The sequence below is a fragment of the Capsicum annuum genome, chromosome 12 (assembly GCF_002878395.1).
Source record: "Capsicum annuum cultivar UCD-10X-F1 chromosome 12, UCD10Xv1.1, whole genome shotgun sequence".
Classification (NCBI taxonomy): Eukaryota; Viridiplantae; Streptophyta; class Magnoliopsida; order Solanales; family Solanaceae; genus Capsicum; species Capsicum annuum.
Window position 1 is genome coordinate 6,901,716 of NC_061122.1, and position 27,900 is coordinate 6,929,615.

Here is a 27,900-nt window from a genome sequence, read left to right on the forward strand (position 1 = left end):
TGAGAATAAAAATAACTCTCCGTTAAAAACAAAGTGTTTTTAGCATTAGAAAATAAATACAATGACTAGGAACTATTTCGAGTATCTAAACTTTGGTTGTCATTATTTCGGACCATCTCAATTTATAAAAATAGACTAAATAGATACGATGAAGTGTATGAGGCTTTTTGAACTGGTATGCCTGAAGATACGATTCGTTATTCTCCAATCTATGCATTAAAAAGCAATAACAACAATTTCATGCTGCAACTTATAAGCCACAGCTCGATGGTCTGGATCTACTTGAGGATGCACGTTCAGGAAATCTCTTTCAAGCTAAAATATATTAAGGGCCAATACAAATTCATATATCGAAGACGACCACCACAACTCTGCTAGAGGAAGTTCCTTTGGAAGGATCCAGAAGAAAACCTGGAAGTGAGACCCTGAGACATGTCCGCGGCATCAAGCTTAACATTTTGCCTTCCGGCTGTCAAATCTTTCTCACGATCCCAAGGTTTCCATGGATGATTTCCTTCCCATTCTTCTTTCGCGGATTCCTGCTTACATTTTTTCTTTGACTTGGCCCGAGCTGTCTCTTGGTGCTTTTCTACCATAGATTTTGATCGTCTCGCTCTATTATACTGTTCCACCAGCTCAGCATCAACACTTGCTCTACTTTTTTCTTGTTCTTTTGAAGCAAGTGCTGAAGCCTCATTAAAGGCTTCCAAATAACTGAAAATGCACAATAATTAAACCGAGATAGATATCTAAAATCATATCCAAAAGATCTAAATAAGAGAGGATGAACGTACTTCATTTTGGCTTTTTGAGCTCGGTCTGATGGGGCGTCTGTCCAGACACTAGTATCACCACGGCCTTCTTTTGAGCTCTTGCTAAAGCTCGTCGTTGAGTGCATGTTCACGACGCCAGCCTGAGCACACAATCGGTCATGGAATACATCAGTTTCAAAGTTAAAAAGAAAGGAAAAACATCTCATCAAGGAAGCCTTGGTGTATGTTATTTGCTGATGATGTTATACTGATTGACGAAATTCGGGGAGGAGTTAATGATAAGTTGGAGCTTTGGAGACAGACCCTTGAGTCTAAAGGATTTAGGTTGAGCAGCACTTAAACGAAGTACTTGGAGTGTAAGTTTAGTGATTTGTCGCACGAGGCGAACGTGGTAGTGAAGCTTGATTCCCAGGTCGTCCAGCAGAGGGAGTGTTTCAAGTACCTTGGGTCTATGATTCAAGAGAATGGGGAGATTGATGAGGGTGTCACGCACCATATTGTGCAAGGTGGTTGAAATGGAGGCTTGCTTCGGGAGTTTTGTGTGATAAGAAGGTGCCTCCAAACTCAAAGGTAAGTTCTACAGAGTGGTAGTTCGACCGGCCATGTTGTATGGGGCAGAGTGTTGGTCAGTTAAGAACTCCCACATATAGAAGTTGAAGGTGACGGAGATGAGAATGTTGCGATGGATGTGTGGACTTACCAGGAGGGATAGGGTTAGAAATGCGATTATCTGGGAAAAGGTAAGAGTGGCTTCGGTGGAGGACAAGATACGGAAAGTGAGGTTGCGATGGTTCGGGCATGTGATAAGGAGGGGCACGGGTGCTCCTGTACGGAGGTGCGAGAGGCTGACTATGAATGGTTTTAGACGGGGTAGAGGTAAGCCTAAAAGTATTGGAGGAAGGTGATTAGATATGACATGGAGCAGTTACAGCTTATAGAGGACATGACCTTTGATAGGAAGGTGTGGAGGACACGGATTAGGGTAAAGTGTTAGTGGATAGGAGTACGTCTGTGGTGCATTGGTGATATCTATGTTTTTCGAATAGCTTTTTTTAGTATTACCTTGTGCATGTCTTGTTTCTGTTATTGTCCTTTTATATTGTTATTATAGTATTACCTTGTGGTTGCATGCTTTTATGTGTTTTGTTTATTATATTGGTATCAGTCCTGAGTCGAGGGTCTATCAGAAACAGCCTCTCTACTTCATCTGAGGTAGTGGGATGAAGTGCGTACACTTTACCCTCCCTAGACCCCACTTGATGGGAATACACTGGGTATGTTGTTGTTGTTTCTATTTTTTGGGCCACCACTATATAGTGCATGCATTAAACATATTCAAGAATTTATAGATGTATGTTCACATATATTCATATTCTTCTAAATTACTATGTCTCATTACTTCGGGGTAGTGAACAAAATATTGGAATTCGTACGGAAAACAAGCTGGTGCTGCCATTGAAATTGTTTTTCTCCTATTAGATTCTTGTTCAATATTAATTCCTTTTCAGCAATTAAGATATGGTTTTGGGTTATGCCATGGTCATTCAACCCATACGGATGAGAAGCATGTTTATGACGGATGCAAAATTTTTCCAGGTTACCAAGGCAGCAATGGGAGGAAGACGAGTGAAAAGCTTAATGAAGGAAGAGATGGCTAAAGAAATTTAGGCGCAAATATACCAATGCTTGACTTGTATGTGGTTGTTTGGAGGAAGGAAGCTTTGAAGTAACAGATACAATTCCTGGTAACTTTGACAACCAGCACAAACCCGTAGTCTCATGAAGAAGCTGAGCATAATGATGGCAGTTTAAATTTCACATCACTAATTGGTTCAGCTTTAGACTAAGATATGGTGCTCAATAATAATACATGCCATTTAGGAGTCCAATAGGTGATGATGACAGAGGAACTTGTAGGTCAAAAGGAGTTTGAAATTATGGTTAACCTGAAGTGCCTGGATAAACTAATATGTCCAAGACATATTAAAATGTATGGAAGGGGTGGCGAGCAATAGGGAGGGACAAGAATTAAGAACAGGTATATAGGGAGAAGCCAGTCACATCAGGTTTACTTCAAGCTTAGGCATTTGGCAATTAGTAATTAAATCAGAAATAGCAAACCAATATTGGATCAACCAACTACACCTCAATCCTAACCTAGTTAAGGTACGGATTAGCTAACTAACCACTCAATATCAAAATACTTGTGTATTCATATATATACTATCAATAAATCCCCAATATTCTGTCCACTACATTCCACTAAACCAGCTTAAAATCCTCCGTTCTCCTTTCTTTTATCCGAATGTATTTAACCATTTATCTCGTACTTTGATCCTTCTTTCAGCTTGAAAAAAATTATTATGATATCAGTCCTTGTTGGGTTTCCAATAACCTATATTTAATACTACTTGTAATATGCCAAATGTATCGATTGTGCCAGCAGGACTAGTAGAACATCAATTAAATGAGCAACATGAATCTTGGCCCGAACATAAAAAAATAGAACCAAGTTTTATCTGTCAAATCTTAAAGAAAAGGGCATCTATCAAAATTGAGTGGAGGAAAAAAGACCTTACTTTTCTTTCAGGGGGCAGTGTTGTCATCCATTCATCCCTTTTTGGTGCAACTTTGACCTCCGTCTCTGCTAACAGCAGATCATCACCTTCCATGGAGATACCTGAAGCCAATAGTAATCCCTATTGAAAAGAAATTCTCTCTCATCAAATCGAATGTTATAAACACACTGGACCACAACTTGATCCCCCAAAGAAGAACACATTGAGCAAATAATAAATTATTTCCGTTGTAGTTTGTGTGACATTTCCTTTTAGATCTATTTCAAAACAACCTCTTTCTAAATTTGGAAAGATTATAACTTAAACTTCCCATTTTACCCTGCATGACAACCTGTTATAACCTCCCAAAGGTTATGGAATGTTTATGACCACAAGATTCAAAAGCCTTATAACCATTCCCATTTTACCTGGCATGACAAGCTGTTATAACCACCCAAATCTTATGGCATGTTTATGACCACAAGATTCAAAAGCCTTATAACCATAGAAGTATTAGGACATGTCTAAGACTATCAAATTTCAACCGTCTACATATCTTTCTTAAACTCCGTGCCCAATCAAATTGGTTCACATAAATTGATACAGAGGACTACTTAGTTGGAGTTTGAAATTGAATCATATAAGAAGTATCCATGTATAAGGTGATAAGGGTGTTTATGTTATCAAGTTGTTGAAGGGTATACATAAACTGATGACTAGTATGCTAAGCCCCAAGGTCACTACTCTGTGAAAGATAATTTGGCACAAGGAGGAAATACATAATTTAATTTGAAAAGACAGACAGTACTCTCTATCAATTTTTTCTTACCAATAGATCAGTTTGCAAAGGACCGATCATTTACTAGTTTTATACCATAGTCATTCTTTATAGATGTGGAATAACTGAATAAGCCACCAAAAATATGATGCAATAAATAGATCTTGGATCTTGAAGCACTTCATCACTATATTGCTTGGCAATCCATGCAACATGAGATTCCTCAAGAGACAGCTCAACTAATAGTGAGTTTCTTATTAGTTATAACACAATGAACCCTAACCATGTAAATCTAGTGGTACATGTAGCAGCTGCAGCAGTCTCTCCAGACTCCCTCCTTCCCCAAAAAAGGACAGAAAAGTGCTCCATAAAGGAAGAAGACAATAATCTAGAACTGTGTAACAAGAACTGACTCCACCAAAAGTATGATGGCAGATTTACTGGGAATGGAAGTTCAGACAGATCTCCCAACGGATATAAGCTAGTAAGACGAAATATATAAGGCGGAGGACTTGATCTCTCAAGTAAAGAAAAATAAATAGATAAACAACCAAAAGGTGAAAGGCCAAGCATGAAAATAAAGCTACACGATGCATTACTAAATTCAACATTAATTGCATTGACACTATGATCTCTACCTCTTCTTATCTGCATGTGCCTGCGCTATCTATATTCAATTGAGTCAGTCTCCTCTAAAGTTGACTGCATATCTTAACAAGAAACATGGTTGTAGTGGGTACATAAATAATCAGGATTCGTGAAATGGATTGATAAAGTAACTGAACCTACAGTCTTCTTATGCTTTATTCACCAGTAATGGACTATCTCGGACCAGAAATGAGCTATAGATGGAACCATATCTCATTCAAAGGTGTGGAGCATGACAAAGGCAACAATCACAAACCCGGAATGTAATACCATAGGAAAGAGGAGAACACTTAGGTACTTCAGTTCTACAATAACATTACTGGAGCAGAAAGTACTAACATAAACACTTTTTAGCTTATCAATCTATATACTATGTGGGATAAAATCACAACTGGGATCTGTGTAAATGTAAGGTGGACTTTCCTTCATGGAACAGAAATCACAAAGCCATTCACCAAAAAATTAACTAACATTTGTAGGGTTACAATATGAGAAAAGAAAATTTCTCAAAAACTACTGCCACAGTAACATTTCAGAACCGTAATACCAGCTTCTCTCTGGTCTATACCTCCTTTGAGATATTAACACAAGTTACAGGACAACTTTCTTTCAGAATATTTTGTATAGTATAGCCAGGATTTTCTCTTTGCTCCTTTATCCCTTTTCTTCTCCTCTGTTCTTTGACTCTCTGGATGTAAACAGAACACTTAGTGCTGGTTTTTGACATCTATAACACTTGAAACATTTTTATAAAAAGAAGGCGACTTTCTTTCACTAATGTGAGACACTTCTGTTATTCGCAACTGAAGGAATATTGAACTAATGCACGATCTATAAACTATCTTCAAAGTAAATATTGGCTGATGCAATCTGAATGATAGCCTGAGAATGAGATATACCATTATGTCAAAGACAAATACTTCTATGGCATAAACAAGACCTATATGCTAACTCTATGTACCCTCTTTATGTAGAAGTTAAATCTTGAGAGGAGACATTTTTAACTACTAAATTGTCTATAACATGCCCTTTACTTGTGGGCCAAACATGTGGAATTTCTTTTTTCTGGCTGGTGAACTTGCTACACTACTACATTGAATTTTGTGTATCACCTCATTTAACAGCTATTAGACAGGAAGAACATTATTGTATTTAACTAATCTTTAACACTAGTAAATTTGACCCATGCAGTATGTTCCAGAGGCGGACCTACATTGAGGCTAGCCTCGAGAAAAACTCTGTATATATGATTTGTATATCTATATATATATATCAAAGTAATACATTAAATATATGTTGTGCACCCACAATAACAGCTGGGTTGGCTGATGAGATGGTTCGGTATGCCACTTGAAAGTTGCTCTTAATGTGTGATTGCTCAGGTTCGAGGCCCAGCAACAACGTTTTATTGCTCCTTTTATCATTTTCTATTGCATGATTGCTCAGGTTCGAACCCCAACAACAATGTTTCTTTATTGCTCCTTTTTTCATTTTCCAAATTTCTTTACACTTATTGTGCAAATGAATATATTTATCTTTTGATTAAAAAAGACTTCCTACTTAGTAGTCATTTATTTCATACTTTTTATTTTTTCTTTTATGTATTGTGGATATTATTGAGCTATTTTTTATTTTATTTCAAAATACAAGCTTCTCTCCAACTTCAAAAGGTAGATATTCTCCCTAGCTTATACCGTATAATATTTATTTTCTTTTAATCTTTTGATTATTGAGTTATGTTTTATTTAAAAAATTAGCAATTTAAAGTTTGAGATAGGCTTAAATCAAACGTTACCTGTTGCAACTATCTAGCAAACATATCTCACGAATTTCATATTTTTCAAAAACTTTCTATTATTGTTCAAAATATAAAAGTACATTGAATTTAAGTACGGTGAATAACACACTTTTGTCATATTAAATCTAATTAATGATATTCAATAATATTAAAATTTTGCTTATAAAATACTATAATTAATAAGTTTTCAAAGAAATGTATGTCGAACTTTGACACTATTAATTACTATATTTAAATATAGAGGTGCACCCGTCAAGCTTAAATCCTGGGTTCGCCTCTGGTATGTTCAAAGCAATCTCAAGATAGACACCAATTAATATTGAGTTCTAGAGTCCGTTAAGATTAGCTGAATTTAAGTAGCTTTTAAGCACGAAGTCCCGAAAGACACTTTCTAAGTGTTGGGTATGAATTTATGAATAAGCAGCAACGAGTTTCGATAGAAGTACTGAATCTGAAAATAAACAATTGATAAATTTTGTGAAAGATGGTTGAAATTCCCTTAAAAGTTGTTAACACAAAAGATGAGCTTATTGTTGCAACATTTTAAATTTTAAATAATTCAAATAAAAATTAATTTGTTTCTCATTTCCATTGGTTGTAAATTGATTAGAAAAAACATTTTTAATAAAATAAATGATTTATTTAAATAACATATAATAATTATTTATTTGACAAAAGTAAGTTAATAAAAGTATACTTGGTGCAAAAGTATTCTTATAAAAATTACAACCACTAAACTACAAAGTAGACCCTAAATTTGTAGATCAAATCTAGCTTGTGTCGGTAATGACAGAAGTTTATCCTGAAAAGACTACTATATAGCTAACCATTATAAATATCACATCTCAATGGGAGATCAACAACATACCCAGTATGATCCCAAAAGTGGGGTCCGGGGAGGGTTGGGTGTACGCACACCTACACCTACAAAGCATTATTGTTTACGGTGCAAATAGAATTTCTGTTGTCTGGTCAGAAGAGCGACAGTGTAGTCCAAGCAACGAGGTATGGAAGAAGTAAAAGAAAGGGAGTGGACTTAGGCTTTTAGTGAGGGAAGAGTACTTTGGGGGTTATAAAATCATGTAAGGTATGAAAACTACTCATCAAACATAAATAGTTTTCTACGCTGAAAAGCAATATATGGCTTTTTAGCTCTCTGCATCTCCCTCTTCAAACCGTCAACACAAAACCCTAGGAAACCATTTGGGGTGTGAAAATGGTAAATGTTCCAGGACAACTAGCGTGGGAAATCCTGAAGAAGAATGACTCCTTGGTGAAGGAGTTCGATAATGGTACCGCTGGTGTTGGGTTTAGTAAAGAGCCTAACAATCTATACAATCTTCACTCTTCCAAGCGCCTCTGGGCTAGCAAACAAGAAAATTCTTAACTGCCCAGCCTGGAGGCAAAGATCAATCCGTGATCATAGCTACAACGAAGATCAAGAAACAGAACAAGACTTCAATTTTGCCAAGGAAATCTTTGATGAAGATGGAATCCGCCACAAGGCGAAGGCTAACGAACAGGTTGCAGACAACTAAATTAGGCAAGATCTGAGTAAGCCATCCCTTGCAAGGTTGAGTGTTGTATCTCAAGGTCGCCAAGTTTCGCATCAAGAAGAGGAACAAGCATGCACTAGAGTAGCATTTAGTGTTACAATGGGTTTGCAATGCATTATCCTCCTGTCATTAAGTACCAAAGTTTTGGTTTTAATTTTATATTTTAAAAAAATCTATTGGCAAGCATTTTGGCCCGTGCTTTTGGATTAAATAGATTTGAAGAAACTTATGGTGTTTTAATTGGGACCAAGCCTATTTAGCTAGTACTCCCTCTGTCCCAATTTATGTGAAGGTGTTTGACTGCGCCACAAAGTTTAACAATGAACAAAAGACATTTCAAATTTGTAATCTAAATAAGTCATAGATATTTGTGTGGGTATAGATCATCTTGTTAAAAGAAAAGCTAAAGTCAAATTGTTACTAAAAAGGTGTCATTCTTTTTGGAACTAACGTGTTGCATAAATTGAGGCAGAGGGAGTAGTATAAATAGACTCCTTCGGTTAACTCATTGGTTGATGGTTGTTGATGAAGAGCTCCCTTGAGAGAGCCTCTATTTAAGGAATTTTCTTAGTCATCTTTAACTGAACCTCTCTCGGATTCTTCTAGTAGGTATTTACGTAAGAGTTCAATTTCTTTTCCTCTGTTATTCTAGTAATTGAATGCTAATTGTGGGTCAAGTACACTTGTTTGGGTTGACTACTTGCTTCCTTTACCAGAATTCTTCCTTTCTTATTTTATTTTGACATTTGCATTTCCTTGTTTTAACTCTCTCGTCACACGACCACACCCAAATCATGTCGGATTGACATGGATGCTGCAAGAGTTTGATCCACAAGATGGAATTCACAAACAATTAAGTAATAGAGAAGTAGAATAAAATATTAGGTAGCAATCGAATAAAAATTTGGGCAAGATATTAGAATAAAATGAATGATAAACCTTGTAGACGCCTCCATTGGGCGGCTTCACGCATAGCTAGTAAATCTGCCTACAGAAACAAAACTTGTGTTAACAGATTCGTAGTCAAGAGCGCTTCACGTTATCTTCATATCCCCATGGGAGACAAAAAATGTAGTACCTTAATTTCTTCTTGTTCTTCCTTGCGCTTTATTTTCTCATCCAGAAATTTCCTCTGCAAAAGAAAACATCTTCTTGATAAGTAAAACGAAAACAAAATTTGGACAACTCAAATAAAGCATTGTAATGCTGTAAATGTTCTCCATAATAATGAAAGTTACAAAGTAAGCTTAAGGAACTGAATGAAGCAATGGTAGGCCACAATAACAGGAATGCCTGATGTTACAGCATCAAATCATGGCAAGTAAAAGCTTCGACGTGTTAATTCTGAGTGGTTATATGATCCTCCTGATTTTTCTCAATGAAAATTCTTTTAGATATCAACAAAATAAAGTGAAAGTGATAAAGTAACAGATACATCTAGAACTGCTGTCATGAGGGAGAAAACCCTACATCTGATCCAATCCAACTGAGGAATGTTCTCTAGTACAGTTTTCAAAGTTTCCTACAAAAGTATGATTGCCTTCCTAAGCATTTTAATTTCTATCAAAAGATGAAAAGCACAAGTCAGTGCCTAATTTGTTTTTGGCGAACAAGGAAGCCAAAGAAATTTTAGCTTTCTTGGAGGGCGTTTGGCCATGAAAACAAAAAAAACACTTTATTTGGAATTTTCAATGTTGAAGTGGTGTTTGGCCATACTTTGCTGCAAACAACAATAACAAGATACCCAGTATATTCCTACAAAGTGGAATCAGGGGAGGGTAAGTGTACGCAATCCATACCACTACCTCACAGGTGAGATAGAGAGTTGTTTCACTTTTTTGCAAAAAATATTCAAAATTTGAATGCACTGTTTCTCAATATGGTTTATACCCCCAATTTGTAAGAATTAACAAAATCACCCAACTCGACTAATTAACCTCAAACATACGATCAAATTTGCTCTAAAAGCGTAATATCTCAAAATAGAGTCGCAAGGTCATAAGATTAGATCCCATATATGAGTTACAAGTTACAACATACTATTACAAATATTTTTTCACTTTATTTGAAATTTTTTAGAATGGAGTATATTTGGCTATAGGCTTTGGAAATATTTTTTGGTTGTTTGAATGTACTTTTCCTAGAAAACATGAAAAATAATATAAATGGGTTATTTTTATGAAACTAAAAAATTTAGGCAAATTTGAAAAAGAAAAATATAGTGAAAGTGAAAACAAGGTTTTAGGTGTTCTCCAAATTCCAAATACAACTTGAAGTTGTATTGGGAATTTTCACTGCCAAACGATGATTTTCAAATAAAGTGTGAACAATTCCGGAAAAAAGTGAAAAATACTCATGGCCAAAAGGGTCCTTAATTTCCTTCTAAAACCAGAATAGAAGATAAATCCATGTTTGAGCGTCACTTGTAAATGTAGAAGATTGGAAGGTATACATACATGAAAAACATACACCATGTACCTTGAATAAATAATAAAGATTGCACGATGACAAAAAGGAACCACTTCATCTTTGTTGACTTCTGACATTGTTTTATAAACTAAATACTGAACTCGTGAAATAAGGTACATGATATTTAGCCTTCAGAACTTCCAGTGGTTTGCTTTAAATTAAAACGACAGCAAATCTTAATTGACTTTTTCAACTTCTAAAGTAGGCAGAAGTCTTCACTTCTGTATTTCCTAGTTCTTTTTCTCTGTGTTACTCAAACTCTTCAAAAATGTCAACGGGTGCGTATCAAATTTGCCAAAACTAGTGTATTTTTGGAGAATTCGACACGAGTGCGGCATCGAAAGTGAAGAGTCCGCGCAACTTAGCTATTTCTTTCTCTATTTCATTTTCTTAATAAGTTTCTCTATTTAATTGTTTAAACTAAAATTTCAGAATCTACCAACTCCTAAGTAAAAAGCTGGAAAAGTCGCACACTAGTAAATAGAAAGTGGCACTGATGTTAATTGCTAAATTGTGCTAATTGCACGAAAAATTCTTGACACAAATTAAGATGATGCACTTAAAGAATAATTGCTAATATTAGTGAAAGCACACATATTAGTTGATTCACACAGCATATAGCAAATCCAAGTTAGCTATCCTAAAGAACACTCAGGCAAATCTGATAAGAACCATTATGAAATGATGGTCCATCCTCAAAATTAACTAGGTTACCCAAAAAGATTCAACACAAACCAACTACAAAATTTGGAAATATTCAACGTCTAGAACAAAAATATATGGGACTAATATCTACATCCAAATGACTGGGAGCAGTTACCCTTGCTGGCACAGGAAAAATCTCCATTTGACATCTGAAAATTAAGAAATACAACAATAACATACCCAGTGTATTCCCACAAAGTGGGGTCTGGGAGGGTAAAGTGTACGCAGTCCATACCACTACCTCAGATGAAGTGCCAATAGACCCCCGGCACAAGACAACTAACAGTATCGCAACAAACAAACAAAATTAAGAGATAAATAAAAGAAATCTGCATTTAGCCTACTAGATAATCAACAGAGAGTTTTAAGCCAGACCTTAAAGAAGCTTCTTTTCACATAACAAAATTTGTGAGGAAAATAAATGATGGTATCACTTAATTACTCACTTTATCTGGATCTTGCAAATCTTTGAAGGCTTTGTTCAGCTTGATGAATGCTTGGTGAGCTTCAGGATGAGTGCACTTATCAGGATGCACCATAAGAGACAACTTCCAGTACCTAAAACATACACCAAAATAACAAATAAATATGGACAGAGTTTAAACATGCATTTAGCAGCATGACTGACAGCAGCAGCTACAAATCAACAGTAGCCTGGTGACTAATCCATAATAGTAGTTACACCATCAAGACAAAGAAGAAAGAAAAAACCCCTCCACTGAATCAAGTTGCTGCCATGTGACCAGGAGGCCACCGGTTCAAGCCTTGGAAACAGCCTCTGGCAGAAATGGCTGCGTACAATACATCCTAGTGGTGGGGCCCTTCCCCGGATCCTGCGCATAGGGGGAGCTTTAGTGCACCGGGTAGCCCTTTATTGAATCAAGTAGAGTTCCTCTTTATGGTGATGACATAAGTGTGTCGTTCCACAACCATGTATATAGTCATCAAAATATACAGTTATCACACGGAACAACTGGATATATAATCCGTAAATCATATAATAAAGGAGACACCCATTCAACTCCTTCCTGACTAGAAGTATGTGAAAGCAAAATGCTTAAGAAATTTAAATGAAAGCAACTTTGACTCACCATTGAATATAAAAATTGCATATTATTAGATGTAATGTAACATATCTCAAAATAATCTATAAGCGAATATGCAGCACACACGTTTGAATATTTCAGTAACCATGCAGGCTACATCTCGTACCGGACCGATGATTTGGACAACACGCCCTTGTGACAATTTTCAAGATATAGTTAAAACTTTACTTTAGAATGACATATTATAAACAATTAATATGATTTGAATCAACTTAAAAGCAAAAGAAGTTTTTTGCATATTACACATTATGGACAGAGATATGCAACTTGATTTAATATTCAGTGAGACATTCAAAAGTGCAACCTAATGTGCTTTTCTATTAATAGATTAATAAAAGTTTAATTTAATATTAACGGTATTCAGTGACTCAATATATTCAGTACCTAAAATGTGATTGAAATTAGCTAGTGATACAGAATATCTCTATATAGACTTCAAATTTCAGATTCAGTTTCATCACCCAGCGCTCAAATCAGTAGATACTCAGATCAACGTTGTGCAAGGCCAAAAGAATGATGCACCTCTGCCATCACTCATTACTTTTAAGTTTGGCATTTGTAAGAAGCAACATATGGCATGCCATCAGGGAGCATTATTACTACCATCCTGGAACTAGAGACTCGCAGCTGTTCAGCCACGTCTTTAGGAGATAGGAGATGTGCCTCTGACTGGGTTCACTATATTTGAGCACCAAGACTATTCAGGTTTATAGAAATTCAATAAATATTATTTACAGGAAAAAGGGAAGTCTGGAGAAACTTAGCTCATCTACGAGACGAAGTTCAAGAAATTGAAGGCTGCACGCAGACAACTTGTGAACTCGAACATCAATAATTTAGGAGATTGAATACGAACCTACAGACGCTCATTTAATCTTTAAAAAATGCTATACCTCTCCACAAACAAGCAAGCAATTTACCTTTTCTTCATGTTATCACTCAACATATTTCTGTTCGCACCTAAAACATCATATGAGTTGTCTGTGTCTGCTCCCATGATTCTTGTAACCTGACAAAGTAAAAGTACTTGTTATACCCAATAGAGGCTGTCAACAAAGACATACGTAGAAAAGAAAGATTCTCTCATTGGTGTTTTTGAAAAGAAAGAATGACGTACAATCCCACTCTTTTCAAAAGAAAATACAAATTACAGTACAATGTAAACACCACATAGCGGATTCTTGTTCGTATTTTTCAATGGCTCAGATGGGGGTTGATTCATGGCATATGTAAATCTAGAGGGTTAGTTTTGGTTAAACTAAAAGGAATGTCAATGTCAAATAATCATAGAACTAATACAACAGGATTAGTTTGTTCGAACAGTGTTTATCAAATCAAATTTCAAGTTTAATTATGTCAGGTTGAAGGTAGAAAGAAAGATCACACAAGTATGATTGTTAAGGACAAAGATACATAGAAACAGACAACAGATAGACCGCGAGTGAAGAGAAGAGAATGAAGGAAGAACCTCTTCAAACCGCTCGGCCTCGTTTGTTGATTCTACCTCAGTCACCAAAGCAGGAGGTGGAGGTCCTATAAACGTTTCAGTATCTTCCTCCAGCTCAACATCCCTGGAAACATTTGTCACCGACACTTAGTGCAGCTCACTTTAGTCTGGCATAGCACACATGACATCCTAAAACTGTTGTTTGAAGCTTCACAAGTGTGGAAGGGATGACTATAAACTTCAGAGAGCAAGAAGTACTGGTAGAAACAACAAAGAAAGGCTGATCAAACCACGAGATCATCCGAAACTCATGGTACTCTCTGTCTTGATGTGTCAAAACCAATCTGTTTTTCCATCTCTGAACCGAAAATTTTCTGGAGGGAGAAATTTAAATATGAGTTGCTCGGACTCTTCAAAATCATTACCGCACCCGTGTCAAGACAAAACGGGTGTGGGCGTGATGCAGGATCTACACCAGATTTGGTCAACTTACCTCTGGTGCTTTGACTAAATCTATGACTGAGAAAATCGAAAATATAGATTAATTGGCTATTTGGTTTGATTTTGGATTTATGTCATAGAGAGAAAGAGAGAGAGTTATATAAAGCATGAGAATGCTTTGCTATAACATGAGATATCTTATGAATAAAATATTAGGTGGTTATAAATAATTGCATTTTATTAGTTTTAACTTGGTAACTTTAATTAATCGAAATATATACTTTAGATGTTGTAATATGCATTTATCAACCGTATCCCAGAGCACTTGTATACCCCTGAATCCTAAAATTTATGTGATGAAGCATCCGACCTCTAGATCTACACCAGTATCGAAAATCTACACCTGCGTCCAGGCAACATAGATTTAAATGCATCCGATGTGATGCATTTTCATCACCGTTGAAGAACGGTCTAGTTAATTAGGACAAGTAAGAGCACACTCAAAATAAAGTTAATATTACTTACTGTTCAGCAATACCAATAGGGCCAGTTAGCTAAGTTGCTCGGACTCTTTCTCCAAAGTGTTGTTGCACTTGTGTCGGATCCTTCAAAAACGCACTACTTTTAAAGGATCTGACACACAACCCATGACATATTTGAAGAGTCCGAGAAACATAGCCAATTAGTGTAAGAAAACCAAATCCACAAGTACATGTTTGCAATGGAAAATAGACGTTTACCTCAGCTCCGCTTGTGCTTCAGTCAACTTAGCTGCGGCAGCAAGTAGTTCTGCAGAAGGCATTGCAGGGCCAATCACCCTGCACAAGCACAAAGGAGATCAAATCGAAAATAAGACAGCTTAGGCTCGACCATAACATGACTCTGAGAGGCTAATCTGAGCGGAGGGTGAGATCAGCATACCTCCTTTTAGGGCCAGTATCTTCTTCGGCAAGCAAGCTTAAATTAGCATTGTAAGTGGTAGTATTATCACTTGGGAAACTCAAATTGGCATTATAACTAGTAGCTTCTTCATTTTGCAAACCCAAATTGGCATTACAATTTTCCTGTCCAACTCCCGAATCCAATGGCTTGAACTGTTCATCATTCTGATGAAACTCCTGACTTTGAAGTTGCATTTGGGTGCGGATTAAGGGTCCTACCGTCTCCAAAGTAGGAATTGCTTTTGATGGTAATAGAAAGACATGATCACCCGTTTCCTTAAGGTTTAAGGACAGAAACAACTTCCGCAGATGCTTGACCAACAATTTTTCAGATAAACCCCTTATATCTACAGCTTGTCCATCATCAATCATTTGTAGAAGCTGTATTGAATTGAATTTACAGAAGAAGTTAGCTGAATTTGGCACATAGTGGATATGTCAATATAAACTTGAAGGTAGAATTATTATGGTTTAAAATCCTAGAACACCATGTGTGCACTTACAAAAGACCTACGGAAAAAGAAAATGTAGGAGAGGGGGATAAAATCACTACACTATCTCGACCAACTGTACCAAATCCTAAATTTAAGGACATTTTAATGCTATTTATGATCTATTAGAAGCGGACAAAAGGTTTTTGATAAGGTAAATAATTTTTTTTATATTGGTAAAATCTCCTGCATACATACAAGCAATATACAAAAAGTGGTCTACAACATAATATGTTCACTATACACGACACCCAATCTTCTATGCTCATTGGAATGCTCATGGACACAAGTATTACTATATGCCAACAGAACCAGATAATTCATGTATATACTCATTAAAAAAAAATAGACAAGAGATTCTTTTGACAGAAACTAGGATATTGCAGGAGGATGAACCTATAGATATAATATTCTGTAAGGGTACAAATTCTAGTTCTTCATTGAGTAGTTCACTTTGTAAGGTCCTCAAAATAATGCACATGATGCAGCCTTTCCTTGGCAGATCATTTGGAAAATAACTCATCGCTATAAGTCAGAATTCTCACTTCAAATGCTCCTACATGACCTAATTTAACACAAGAAATCTACAGCAAAGAGTAAAGAGGTAGCGATTTGCAGGAACCTTTGTCAGAAAACAAGAGAATATATTAATGGATTCTCAAATCGTGAGATAGACACTGTACATTTCCAGAACATGGACTCTCCAAGGGTGTGTTTGGTATGATGGAAAATATTTTCTAGAAAACATTTTCCCATTTTCTCTTTTTTGGTTATAAAAAACTATTTAGAAACATTTTCCAAAGCCACTTATTTTCCTTCACTTGAAGGAAAATGACTTCCCTAATAAGTCAAGGGAAGTCATTTTCCAGATAAAAAATTTGAGAGCTATGCGTATATCCTCTTCTTCACCCCCAACAAAATCAATAGGTAACCCACATGCAGATCATCGTCGTCTTCAATTTAGGGCTTTCTCCCCTCTCTCTCTTCTCCCCACTGCAAGAATTTCAAAGGTATGTCCATAACTAATTTCTTCAATTTTTTCTCTTTTGCTTGTTTGGGTTTCTGATTTGAGGCCAATTTTGTTCAAAAATTGAAATTTGAATTTCTGATTTGAGTTCAATTTTGCTCAAAAATTGAAATTTGGGTAGTTTGACGGAATGGCTTGTTTTCTACTTAATTGTACGACTTGAAACTGAGAATCATGACTCGTTTCTATTACTGCAAAGGTCCCTGCAAGCTTAGTGCATAAAACTTCATGTCAAACAAAATGACATTATTGAATTGTATCAGTTGCCCCTTTAGGATCATTCGGCTCAATAAGGCCATTTTGAATGCATTCTTGATTCATCCATTTTTGTTTTGTCCTAACTGATAAAAATTGTATGCTTTTTGATGATTTGAATTTTGAACTTAAATTACTTTATTTTGAGCCGGGGGTCTATCGGAAACAGCCTCTCTATTTAATATTTGAGGTAGTGGTATGGACTGCGTACTCACCCTCCTCATACTCCACTTTGTGAGATTATACCGGGTATGTTGATGTTGTATATAGTAAACGAAATGTAATGAAATTACATTGGTCAATACAACAGATGGGTTCAACTAACCAAGATGAAGATGATGCAATAATTGGAGTTGCAGCTACATCTGTTTTAGCTGCCGGAGTTGCAATAATTGTTGCCTACGAACAAGAAAATAGCATTCCTAGAGAACCATATGTTAATAAGGATCAAGAAAGAGAATTTTACATGAATAGTATTTTGAATGGAAGTGATGTTCATTGTGTAGGTTAGATAAGAATGAGTAAGCATGCGTTTTATGAACTATGCAATGCTCTTAGAAGGAATAGTTTCTTGTGTTCAATCAAAAATATGTCTGTTCAAGAACAAGTGTTGATATTTTTAGAGATTATTGGATTTAATGAACGATTTCGGAAGATTGGATCACACTTTTATAGGTCAATTGAGTCGATGCTTCCACACTGTGCTTCAAGCAGTTTTGAAGCTCTATCCAATTCTTTTAAAATCACCGGATGGAACCATCCAACCGGATATAATGAACAACCATCGGTATCATCCCTGGTTTACCGTAAGTGACATACTAAAATTATATTTTAAGTCATTTCATTAAAAATACTACATATTATTAACTTAAGTTGTATATAGGATTGTGTAGAAGCAGCAATAGATGGAACACATGTGCTTGCATCTGTTCCTATTGAACAACAAAATAGATTTCATGGTCGAAAAGGCACAACAACACAAAATGTGTTAGCTGCCATTAACTTTAATTTGAAGTTCACGTATCTGCTTGCTGGTTGGGAAGGATCTGCACATGATTCTCGCATATTAAATGATGCATTGGAGTACCACATGGTCTCCAAATCCCACAAGGTATCTTATTCAATATAAAGTAATTTATATGAAAAGTAGGTGAACAATGTATATTAATTAACTTTAGTTTGACTTTGTAGATAAATACTATCTTGTAGATGTGGGATATGGACTTCGTAAAGGGTTTATTCCTCCTTATCATGGAATACGCTATCACTTGCAAGAGTATAGTGATTGTCCTCCCCAAAATGAAAAAGAACTATTCAATCTTCGTCATGCATCATTGAGATCCTCGGTTTAACGTGCCTTTGCTATTCTAAAGAGACGATTTTGTGTGATTGACAATGAACCTTTTTGGGACTTTAAGACACAAGTGAATGTGGTATTAGCGTCGTGCATTTTACATAATCACATAGTTGATTTGGAGCCAAATGACATGATAATACAAGAAGTAGATGTTGAAGCAGTAATTCAACCTCAAATGTTCAAATTACTCAAAATTCTCAAGGAAGTCAAAGCTATCAAACACAAAGAGAAAGGCGTGAAGAAGCTAGACAATGGTCATCAAAAAGAGATGCAATTGCTCATGTCATGTTTATAAATTATGATAGGCGGAGGAATGAGGGACTTTAGTGTATTAAGAAACTTTGATAGCTAAATAGCTAATGCTGCTTGTTTTGACTTTTGATATTTTCTTATTTCTTCGTGTTGTTGTAGTAATTGGGCAAATCCTATATGAAAGAAATACTTTTATGGCTCATTACTGTTTTTCTATTAGCTTTGAATGTTCTTTTTACTGCTCGCTTACTATGGTATATGTAGAGTTTATAGGTTTCTGCTAATTAACATTTGTGTTCTGTTGAGTATGAATTGTTCATGTTGTTTCTTGACTTGTAACAGTAAATCATGGGGGAAAAAGGAGAGAAACAGTTTAGGTGGTCAAAATCAATAAAATATTTGATGTTGGAGATTCTAGCTGATGAAGTAAAGCAAGGGAATAAATCGACGAATCAATTTAAGGCCAGCTCGTTTAATGTGTTTCGAATGCCATTAACAAACCTAGGAATGGATTGTTCATCTAAGCATGTGGAGAATCATCTTAAAACAATAAAAAACACTTGGAGTACAATCCAAACTCTACTAAATAAAAGTGGTCTTGGATGGGATGACAACTTGAAGATGATTACGGCCAGACCCGAAGTCTATGCGGTCCATATTCAGGTAAAATGTGGCTTATTTTCTTGTTTTCTCATTTGTTTTAGTTTGTATCGGTTTCTTTTCTAAAATTCTGTTCAGTTATTGATTTTTTGCTTAAGAATGAATTTGAAAGTTTGTCTTATTGAAGCCATAATGCCTACAGCATCCAAGTCTGCCGGCTACTTTCACAATGCAGTAGTAGATGATTTGTATCTCTACTGATCTTTACATAGAAAACATCTATACATATTAAAAAACACATTTTCGCAAATATCATGGGTTAAACAGCATCCCTTGCCGCATGCAACCTTAGTAGGTGCATATGTTTTCCACCTTAGGGAGAAAACTACCTTACTAGCTAGAATACATTAGTATTGACTTTCATATAAACATGGTTTTAAAGTTGTTGGGTACATTGTTATCTCTTTGAGTATTAGTAGTGCGGTTGTGGAAGAAAAAGTACGTGGAATATGGTATAGAATGTGGAATATATATGACCATGCTGTATGGTGTTAGGGCTAACTTACGTGTGATTTGACTAACCACACAGGGTACCTTCTAATTCTACAGTGACCTAGTGTTTTTACCAGAAGCATTTTGGTTGAATGATGATAGTTTGATGTATCCAATCTGAGGAGAATCAGCTCCTCCGGTGGGTAGCTTGCAAATTCTTGATTTTACAGGATTCAGAGAAACTTTCTCCCGTCTGGAAGCCAGCAGATTATTAGTATTTGCTAAGACTATACAACAATTATTTATTCACTTGAAGAAAATCTAAGGAAGAGGGCACACGGTGAAACTTATTCACAACAATACAAAGTATAGAAAGCTTAAATAATAGATAGATGCATTAATAGCTTCTTCTCTAAAACATATAACAAGTTTATGAAGATTGTAGAAAAATTTAGAAGAGTTCAACAAGATGAACATGCATCAATGGTAGCTGCCTTGTCTCGGACCCCTATGGAGTACTGTTAGTTCCACACCACTTCCTTCAGGTCCTCTGTATATCAACAAAAACAATACATTATAAGGTTATTTGTGTTTAATTTTGATTTCTTTTTATTAAAATTTGGTAAAAAAGAAAAAAGAAGAAGGGAGCTTTGCGTGTTATTTACTGGTGATGCTTCTGTTTGTCGTCGTGAAGTTTTGATTGTGTTCGATTGCTGATGAAATTCTAGTGCAAATTTTTTAATTCAACTATTTATTTGACGATTCTGAAGCAATTTAAGTGTTTTTCTGCATTTTTCGCAGCATCTTGTTCATTAATGTATGTCTTCAAGTTTTTTTTTTCTGTTTGTGTTGTTTATCATGTTCGATTGCTGACAAAATGCTAGTGCAAAGCTTTGATCTTTGTGTTGAAAACTTGGATTTTAGTGTGCTTTATAAGTTCTTAGGAACTCCTTTAGTGATATCCATGAAACTGAAATATACAAAGTAGATTCGTTTGGCCGCTGCAAACAATGATATAAAAAACTTGAGCTACAAATAGAGTCGCTAGTAGAAACAGTCTACAAACCTGTTGATATTAGGAACTTAGAATTAGAAAATATTTTAAGATATTAACCTACAGTTGCAAACCGATTAGCCACATGATTCTCCTTAATTTCTGGCTTAGTTGACTAATATAAAAACATACATAAATGGGATCTAAATGTGGGGTGTGACCTCTTCCATTGGAGTTTACTAATTACTTTATTAAACTCCTAACTTTTACCTAGAGACCTGTAACTAGTAATATTTTTATTTTTGATGATGATGAGTCAAAGTTTGTGTGCTACAAAATGAATTAAAAAGTAAAAAGGAACCAGCCTATTAAAATCATAGGTAGAGATGAAAGGTACATCAATTGATGAGATGTTACAAGGTATTTGGCTCACATTTACCAAAGGGCATATTGAAAATGATTGTGGAATCCTTTTGATCAAAGTTGCTGAACCATAATGGAAAAGTGTTTTATGAAATCACAGGTATGATAGAAGAGGTAAAATACTTCTACTTCAAATGTTTCTCCCTCATTATTAGAAGTAATATTGTTTCTCCCAGAATAACACTTAGAACAGAATATTAGTTATTGTACTTGTAACAGTCTGTTTATGTTACATTAACCTATTAGAACCAAATAAATTTGGCCCCAACTTTTCTCTAATCTTTGTATTGTAGGCACATCCCAATCATGATAAATTCATCAACAAAAAAATTGAAATGTTTGACGAAATGTCTCTTGTGTGGGGAAATGATCGGGATAGGGGAGATTCTGCTAAATCATTTGAAGATATAGATTTTGATAGTTTTTCTGAGAAAGATAATGATAATGACCTTGAAGGACCATCCATCGAAAAGGATGTGCAAGTAACCGAAGCTTCTCAAATCAAGGCAAGTCGGAAAAGAAAATGTTCTTTTGAGGTGCAAGGCAATCAGTAGAATGGTTGATAGTCGTCTAGATATGGCAAAGTTGTATTATGAAGAAGTTATGGCAATTGAAGGTTATAATGAAGAGTTCCTCGGTGATGCTTTTGATTATTTGGTGCAAAGCGACACTTTAGCTAAGGCATTCATGGTCAAAAATCAAAATCTTCGTAAGGTGTGGTTGGAACGATTCAAGCAACAACAATAGTGACACCTATTGGTTGGTTTCGCTTCATAGGATTTGGAAGCAACAATTATTTGCACGCTTTTGTTTTTGATAATGTATCGTGTATTTGCTTCCAAACTTCTATCTTTTCTTTCATTTTTGATAATGTATCTCGTGTATTTGCTTCCAAACTTCTCTCTTTTGTGCATTTGTAGGAATTGATTAGGAAGCATGAATTATGTAAGTAATAGTTACTTAATTTTTAGCGTCTTGTAATATTTTGATACTCAATATTGGTATTATTTGCTATGCTTAAATTAGTTCCGACAAAATGTTGAGTTGCTTGATATACTAGTTAATTGTTTAATAATATTTTTCAAAAAATATTTTTTCCTCTCACCAATCAAACAACTAAAAACATTTTTTAAAAAAATATTTTCTATTCACCAACCAAACATCATAAAATATTTTCCAAAAAATATTTTCCATCCACCAACCAAACATGAGAAAATATGTAGAAAATCAACTTATTTTCCATGAAAACATTTTCCATCATACCAAACACACCCTAAATCCTCAATAATGAAGGAATGTAGGTCCCTGAATTTGGTGCAAAACTCGACAATACTATCGAGCTAGAGTTAGAATGTGATAATTAATTAACTACGGTTATTTTATTTTCTTTCATAACCGTGATGTCCGGACCTGCTTGCCCGCACCTCGACTAATTCCATCGGATACCTACCTCCACCAAGGCTAGGACAAATGGGAAGAAATCACCTTGTATTTTTGTCTCTACTGAGGTTTGACCCTCAAGACCTCATGATCCTCAACTAATTCATTGACCACTAAGCCACACCATTGGGTGCAAAATAACTACTATTATGAAGATAATGTGATACAGGAACAGATACGAAACACACAAACTAGCCAAGAACACAACAAGACAAACCGAGCCTAGATAACCACTAGGCCGAGAACAAGATGGAATCTAGGCTACGGCAACAACACAACAACAATGATACGATAACAAACAAAGCAATAATGTAAAGATAGATAGTTTGACATAAAGAGATTACAAAACCTAAGAACCAAGACGTGTCTCAAACGTCAAGACCCCTAAATCCCGTAATAACGAACACCAAACTCTTACTTGAACCCAAGAGGGAATCCACCACACAAGAACCCAAGTTTCTAAGCCAAAATGCAACACAAGTGATTCCACACTATGTGCTACCCTAGTTACGGTTTCACTCTCTCTCAAGAGAAGAAAATGTGTTCTTTCAATAATCCATATTCAACCAAAAACTAAGTGAAATAACCCTAAAATGTTCTACTTATAGTCTATTACAAAATGAAGACAAATGACCAAGCTACCCTTAATGAGAAGGGTGCCTATGGAGTGTAAGGGAGGGGCATAAAAATGACCATAACACCCTTAATGAGAGGGGCGGTCTGGAGTGTTCAAAGAGCTTTTCTTCACACTTCAACATATGCGATCCCTTGTGTTATTTTGGCCTTCACAATTATTCGTCGTCACTTGGAACTCTATTGCGTGCCCAAAATGATCTCTCCATGCATGCTCTTATGTCCTCGAGGTGACCAAAGCTTGAGCCTTTATGTGTTGGCCTCCAATGATGTCATCAAAAGCTATGATGGCCGTTTGGCTCGTATCATAAAGAAAAGGCCAGCTCCTAGATGGAACTCCCGGAAGCTGAATGGAGTTGTTCTAACTGTGTTTCATCTTCATGAATTTTGATAAGCATTTTGTTAAGATCTCATACTTTCTGTTCCTTGCAACTTTTTGGTGCCTGTTTTAACACATAGCTAACTTCTCAAATTAAAACAAAGAGTTTCATCCACCATATTATCCAACTCCATAAATTAAAATAAAATTTCTGGCGAAACCATTATTTGCTTACAAGAACCCTTGCTTGCTTTCTACTCCCTTTTCTCAAATTCTTTTCTAATTTCCCTTACAAAGAAAAAAGGACAGCCCGGCGCACTAAAGCTACCGCTATGCGCTGTGTCCGGGGAAGGGCCCCACCACAAGGGTGTATCGTATGCAGTCTTACCTTGCATTTCTGCCAGAGGCTGTTTCCAAGGCTTGAACCCGTGACCTCCTGGTCACATGGCAGCAACTTTACCAGTTACTCCAAGGCTCCCCTTCTAATTTCCCTTACAAAGAGTCGAAGGAAAAAGTCCACCACTACAACAACATAACCATTGTAATCTCACAAGTTGGGTACAGGGAAGGAAAGATGCACGCGGACCTTACCTCTACCTTTGCAGGGTAGAGAGGTTGTTTCCGATAGACCATCAGCTCAAGGAAATGTAACTGGCGCTGGAAAGTTAGAAAGAGAAAAAGACAACAAAATCGCAATGTACAAAACAAGTTAGCAAAAGATATTGATACAACACTCAACTGACTACTAACTTTCTATCCTAATCCATAACCTTCATACATTCCTATCTAAGGTCATCGTCCTCGGTAAGCTGAAGCTTTGTTGGTCTAAACACCTACCACGGTTCTTGCGTTCGGCCTACCTCTACCTCACCTAATTCCTTTTTGTAAGAAGGACGTCTCCTAAGTCCTAACTCCTGCTTCAGCCAACCCCTCACACCTCCCCACTAGACATCCTCGCACCACCTCTTCACATGTATAAACCATCTCAGCCTCATGTCCCTCATCTTGTCCACCACATAGGTCATTCCCACCTTATCTCGTATAACTTCACTCTTAATCATATCTCAAATGCACTAGTAGTAATTTTTGTGTAGTTTCAAAATATATAAATCTTCTATTTGAAAGGTACACTAATATAAGTCTGCTTTAGGACCAAAAAACGGGTTAAGTTGCTCAAAAGATGAAAGCTTCAAAAGTGAATTAATGCACATCTAGTTAAGAACAAATTTAGGTTAATAATCCTTTAACAATGAAAATGAGCTACGATCGAGGATGGAACTTGTTAATCCATCCCCCCACCCCAAGTATATGACACTTCCTCATCTCAGGATGTTCCAAAATGCTCAAGACATTATTTTTCTTTACAACTTTCAAGAATTCAAATGTATGGAGTAACTATTTAACTATAATTTTTGATGATAATATTTTTCTTATTAAACTAATTAGTATTATATTTGCGTCCATTATCACTAAAAAAATAATAGTCAGATAATCATTCTCTCCACCAGTAAATACCATGGGAAAAAATGAATAGCAATAACAAAAACAACAACAACTATAATAAATTAGCTAATTACAAAAAGAACAAGTAAAATATAGTACCTGTTCCAAATCACCAGCTACAGTAGGGAACTCCTGCAATATGACTTTGACCACGTCATCAGGACTCTCCCTTGACCGCTCAGGCTGGGAATCATCACAGTCCGACCCGGAACCAGAGTCAGACTCATTAGAATCCGAATACTTCCTCTTCCCCTCGCGTTTTGATCTCCTCATACTGCTGTTGTTGCCACCTCTATGCTTTCGCTTCTTTATGCGCTTCCTTTCTCTCTTTCTCCTATCCCTATGCTTGTCGCTCCTTGAGGAACTCCTCCGACTCTTCTCCTCCACGCGACGCCGTTTGTGCCGACGCTTCCGCCTTTTTTCATCATCGGAGGAGCTATCTGTTGCATAGTCAGATTCGGAAGATGATTCAGACGACGAAGTGGCTGGTTCTTCTTGTTTTATTTTCTTCTTCCTGCTCGAATGCTCTCTCATAGCTATCCTTGTTCTGCAGGAGAAATTCAGGGTGGAGATGATTAGAAGTTTTTTGTGTATCCTGGTTGCTGATCACAAATTTGTTAATCACTGGAGACTTCACTGTCCAATTTCAAAGAATTTCTAGGGTTTTTTGTAATTCATCAGTTTTAAATGAAAAGGTGCAAATTTATCCATGTAATCTCGAAAAAAAAAGTTAAATTTGTTTATTATCGATATATTTGTTCTTACCATCCAATTTTTGAGACCATATTGACCACTCATTTGTTAACTTCCAAGTCCCAAATTTCTCATGTACATGGTTTTTTCTTTCCAATCAAAAGAAATTAATCTGCCTAGCCGATAAAACCCGACCCGCTAACCAAAATAAATCCCAGTCGACCACCATAGATGGATTGTCGAGGAGTCGAAGCATCACCAAACAAAAAAGCATGATACACAAAGTATCATTTATTAAACCTGAAACGGCACAAGGACAAGGGAACAAAAGATTGGGTTAGAAATGGACCTTCCAAGATGAACATCAAATCTTAGACCGGAATAGTAATCCAAATGGGAAACCCTCCAACTCTGCTGGGTTTTTGTGGAGACGGGATAGTGGGGTTCAGGTCGTTTGGACTTTTCCGGCAGCCATAGTAGAAACGACTTACAACTGTGGACTCAGATTTGGATTGATTTGGCTCGCGATTTTGGCTTATCTTGTGGGCTGGGTAAATTCTTTCAAACTAGGAAATTACATGGATGGCCCGTAGTGTGGCTAAAGTGTTTAAAAACTAACTGTTGAACCAGTACCTTTTTTTTTTTTTTTTTGGTGAAACAAAGAAGTTGCATTTAGATTAATGGTTCAAGGGTACATGGTGGAATAAGTTTTCACCGTGCCCATTAATATTACAGATTCTGAATTGTCTAATAAAATAAGTTCCTAGACTATCTGCTTGGAAAGCATCGAAAAAGTTGTAGATTTGCATTCTGAGCATCTGTCATCCCTTGTTTGGCTAAGTTATTTGCTAGTCTATTTTGTTCCCTCCATGTGTGCTTCAGTGCCATGACTGGGATATGGGTCATCAACAACCTGCATTCATTGACAATGTTGCTATGTATGTTAGTATCCGAGTTGAATAGATTAATCCTTTTTAGTGCACCTGTCTCTACAAGTAGAGGCCCCAAAGAGTAGTTTTTTGCAAGTTTCAACCCTTCCAATAGCGCAATCAACTCAGCTTGGATGAGGGAGCTGTTGATGAGGTGTTTGGAGTATCCCTTGACCCATTCTCCTCTGTGGTTACGAAATACCCTACCTATATCTCCTATGTAATATGAATTGGAGGAACCATCAATGTTGAGCTCGAAAACCCCTTGTTGTGGAGGTTCCCATTTTAATGGGATGGTAATAAAGCTGGCAGTTCTATCCTTCTTCTTTCCCCCCAAGTGGTAGAATTCTATGGCCCATTGGATGGTCAAATGCTCATTTGCAGGTTCTTTCTTATGGTAAAAAAGATTGCTATTTCTGTTAAGCCATAAAGTCCACAGAGCAAGGGGGATGATATTATTCCAAGTCATTCCCTGATTGAAAGGCTTGTTTCTGATGTTTTCCCAAGTGCTGCGATAGTTATGGATAGTTAGTATAGAGGGGTCGATGGAGTAGATGGAGGTATTCCTAGACACCAGTCTACCCCAATAGGAAATAGCATTGGTGCAGTGGAAGAATATGTGGGTGGAGTCCTCCTGAATGGTAATGCAGAAGTGACACATGGGACTGTTGGAGATCCTAATGTGTTGCATGAAAGTGTTGGTGGGAAGCCAGAGGAAGGTTTTTAATTTATTTAGTGTATGTAGCTTCCAAATCCAAGTGAAGTTGCCTGTAGGGTGAGGGTTGATTCTTTCATGGATGGAGTGGTAGGCTGAGGAGAGTTAGAAAGTGCCTCTGGGAGTTTTATCCTAGTAAAGTTTGCCATGGTTGGGAGAGTGCAGAGGTATGAAGGTACACTTGATGGCCTATTGAATATGGTCAGGAAAAGTTATTGACAGGTTGTGAAGATTCCATTGGTCATTATGGTATACCTCAGCCAGCTTCAACTTTGAGCCAGCAAGGGTAAGGGGTCCATGGATGTAGATTCTTAATGATTGGTGGTTTGGTATCCACTTATCATGGAAAAATTTGATCCTGACCCCATTGTAGGGATTTCATCTGATATTTTTTGAGCAAGTGGCTCATCCCTTTCTGTTGCATTTCCAGGTAGGAAAAGAAGTTTTATTTGATTCTCTGGTTCTAAGGCTGCAGTACTTGTTCTAAAGTACTCTAGCCCAAAGATCATGAGGATTGTGATACATTCTCCATGCCAAGCTTGCATAAATGGCTTTAT

At 36.4% G+C, this 27,900-nt stretch overlaps 1 protein-coding gene across 2 annotated transcripts; it reads right to left on the reverse strand.

The window, feature by feature from the left end:
- Positions 1-26,376, reverse strand: LOC107850393. Of its 2 annotated transcripts, none has more exons than XM_016694879.2 (12): positions 26,049-26,376; positions 25,106-25,553; positions 15,201-15,601; positions 15,020-15,097; positions 13,860-13,962; positions 13,312-13,400; positions 11,732-11,843; positions 9,190-9,243; positions 9,051-9,099; positions 3,353-3,453; positions 795-913; positions 1-714 (listed from the first exon to the last, which is right to left on the reverse strand). In XM_016694879.2, exons 2-12 carry the CDS (start codon positions 25,538-25,540, stop codon positions 375-377), a joined length of 1,881 nt encoding a protein of 626 aa, XP_016550365.1. In that variant the 5' UTR covers positions 25,541-25,553; positions 26,049-26,376; the 3' UTR covers positions 1-374. The 2 variants fall into 2 exon arrangements, with proteins under 2 accessions (XP_016550365.1, XP_016550366.1); XM_016694880.2 differs by having other exon boundaries at positions 25,772-26,373.
- Between the last annotated feature and the right edge of the window lie 1,524 nt (positions 26,377-27,900).

Coding starts and splice junctions, on each gene's coding strand:
- LOC107850393 (XM_016694879.2), bottom strand. CDS start 25,540: ATGAGAGAGCATTCGAGCAGGAAGAAGAAAATAAAACAAGAAGAACCA. Junction 13,401..13,859: donor AGGCCGAGCGGTTTGAAGAG/GTTCTTCCTTCA, acceptor TTACTTTGTCAG/GTTACAAGAATCATGGGAGC. Junction 715..794: donor GCTCAAAAAGCCAAAATGAA/GTACGTTCATCC, acceptor GTGCATTTTCAG/TTATTTGGAAGCCTTTAATG.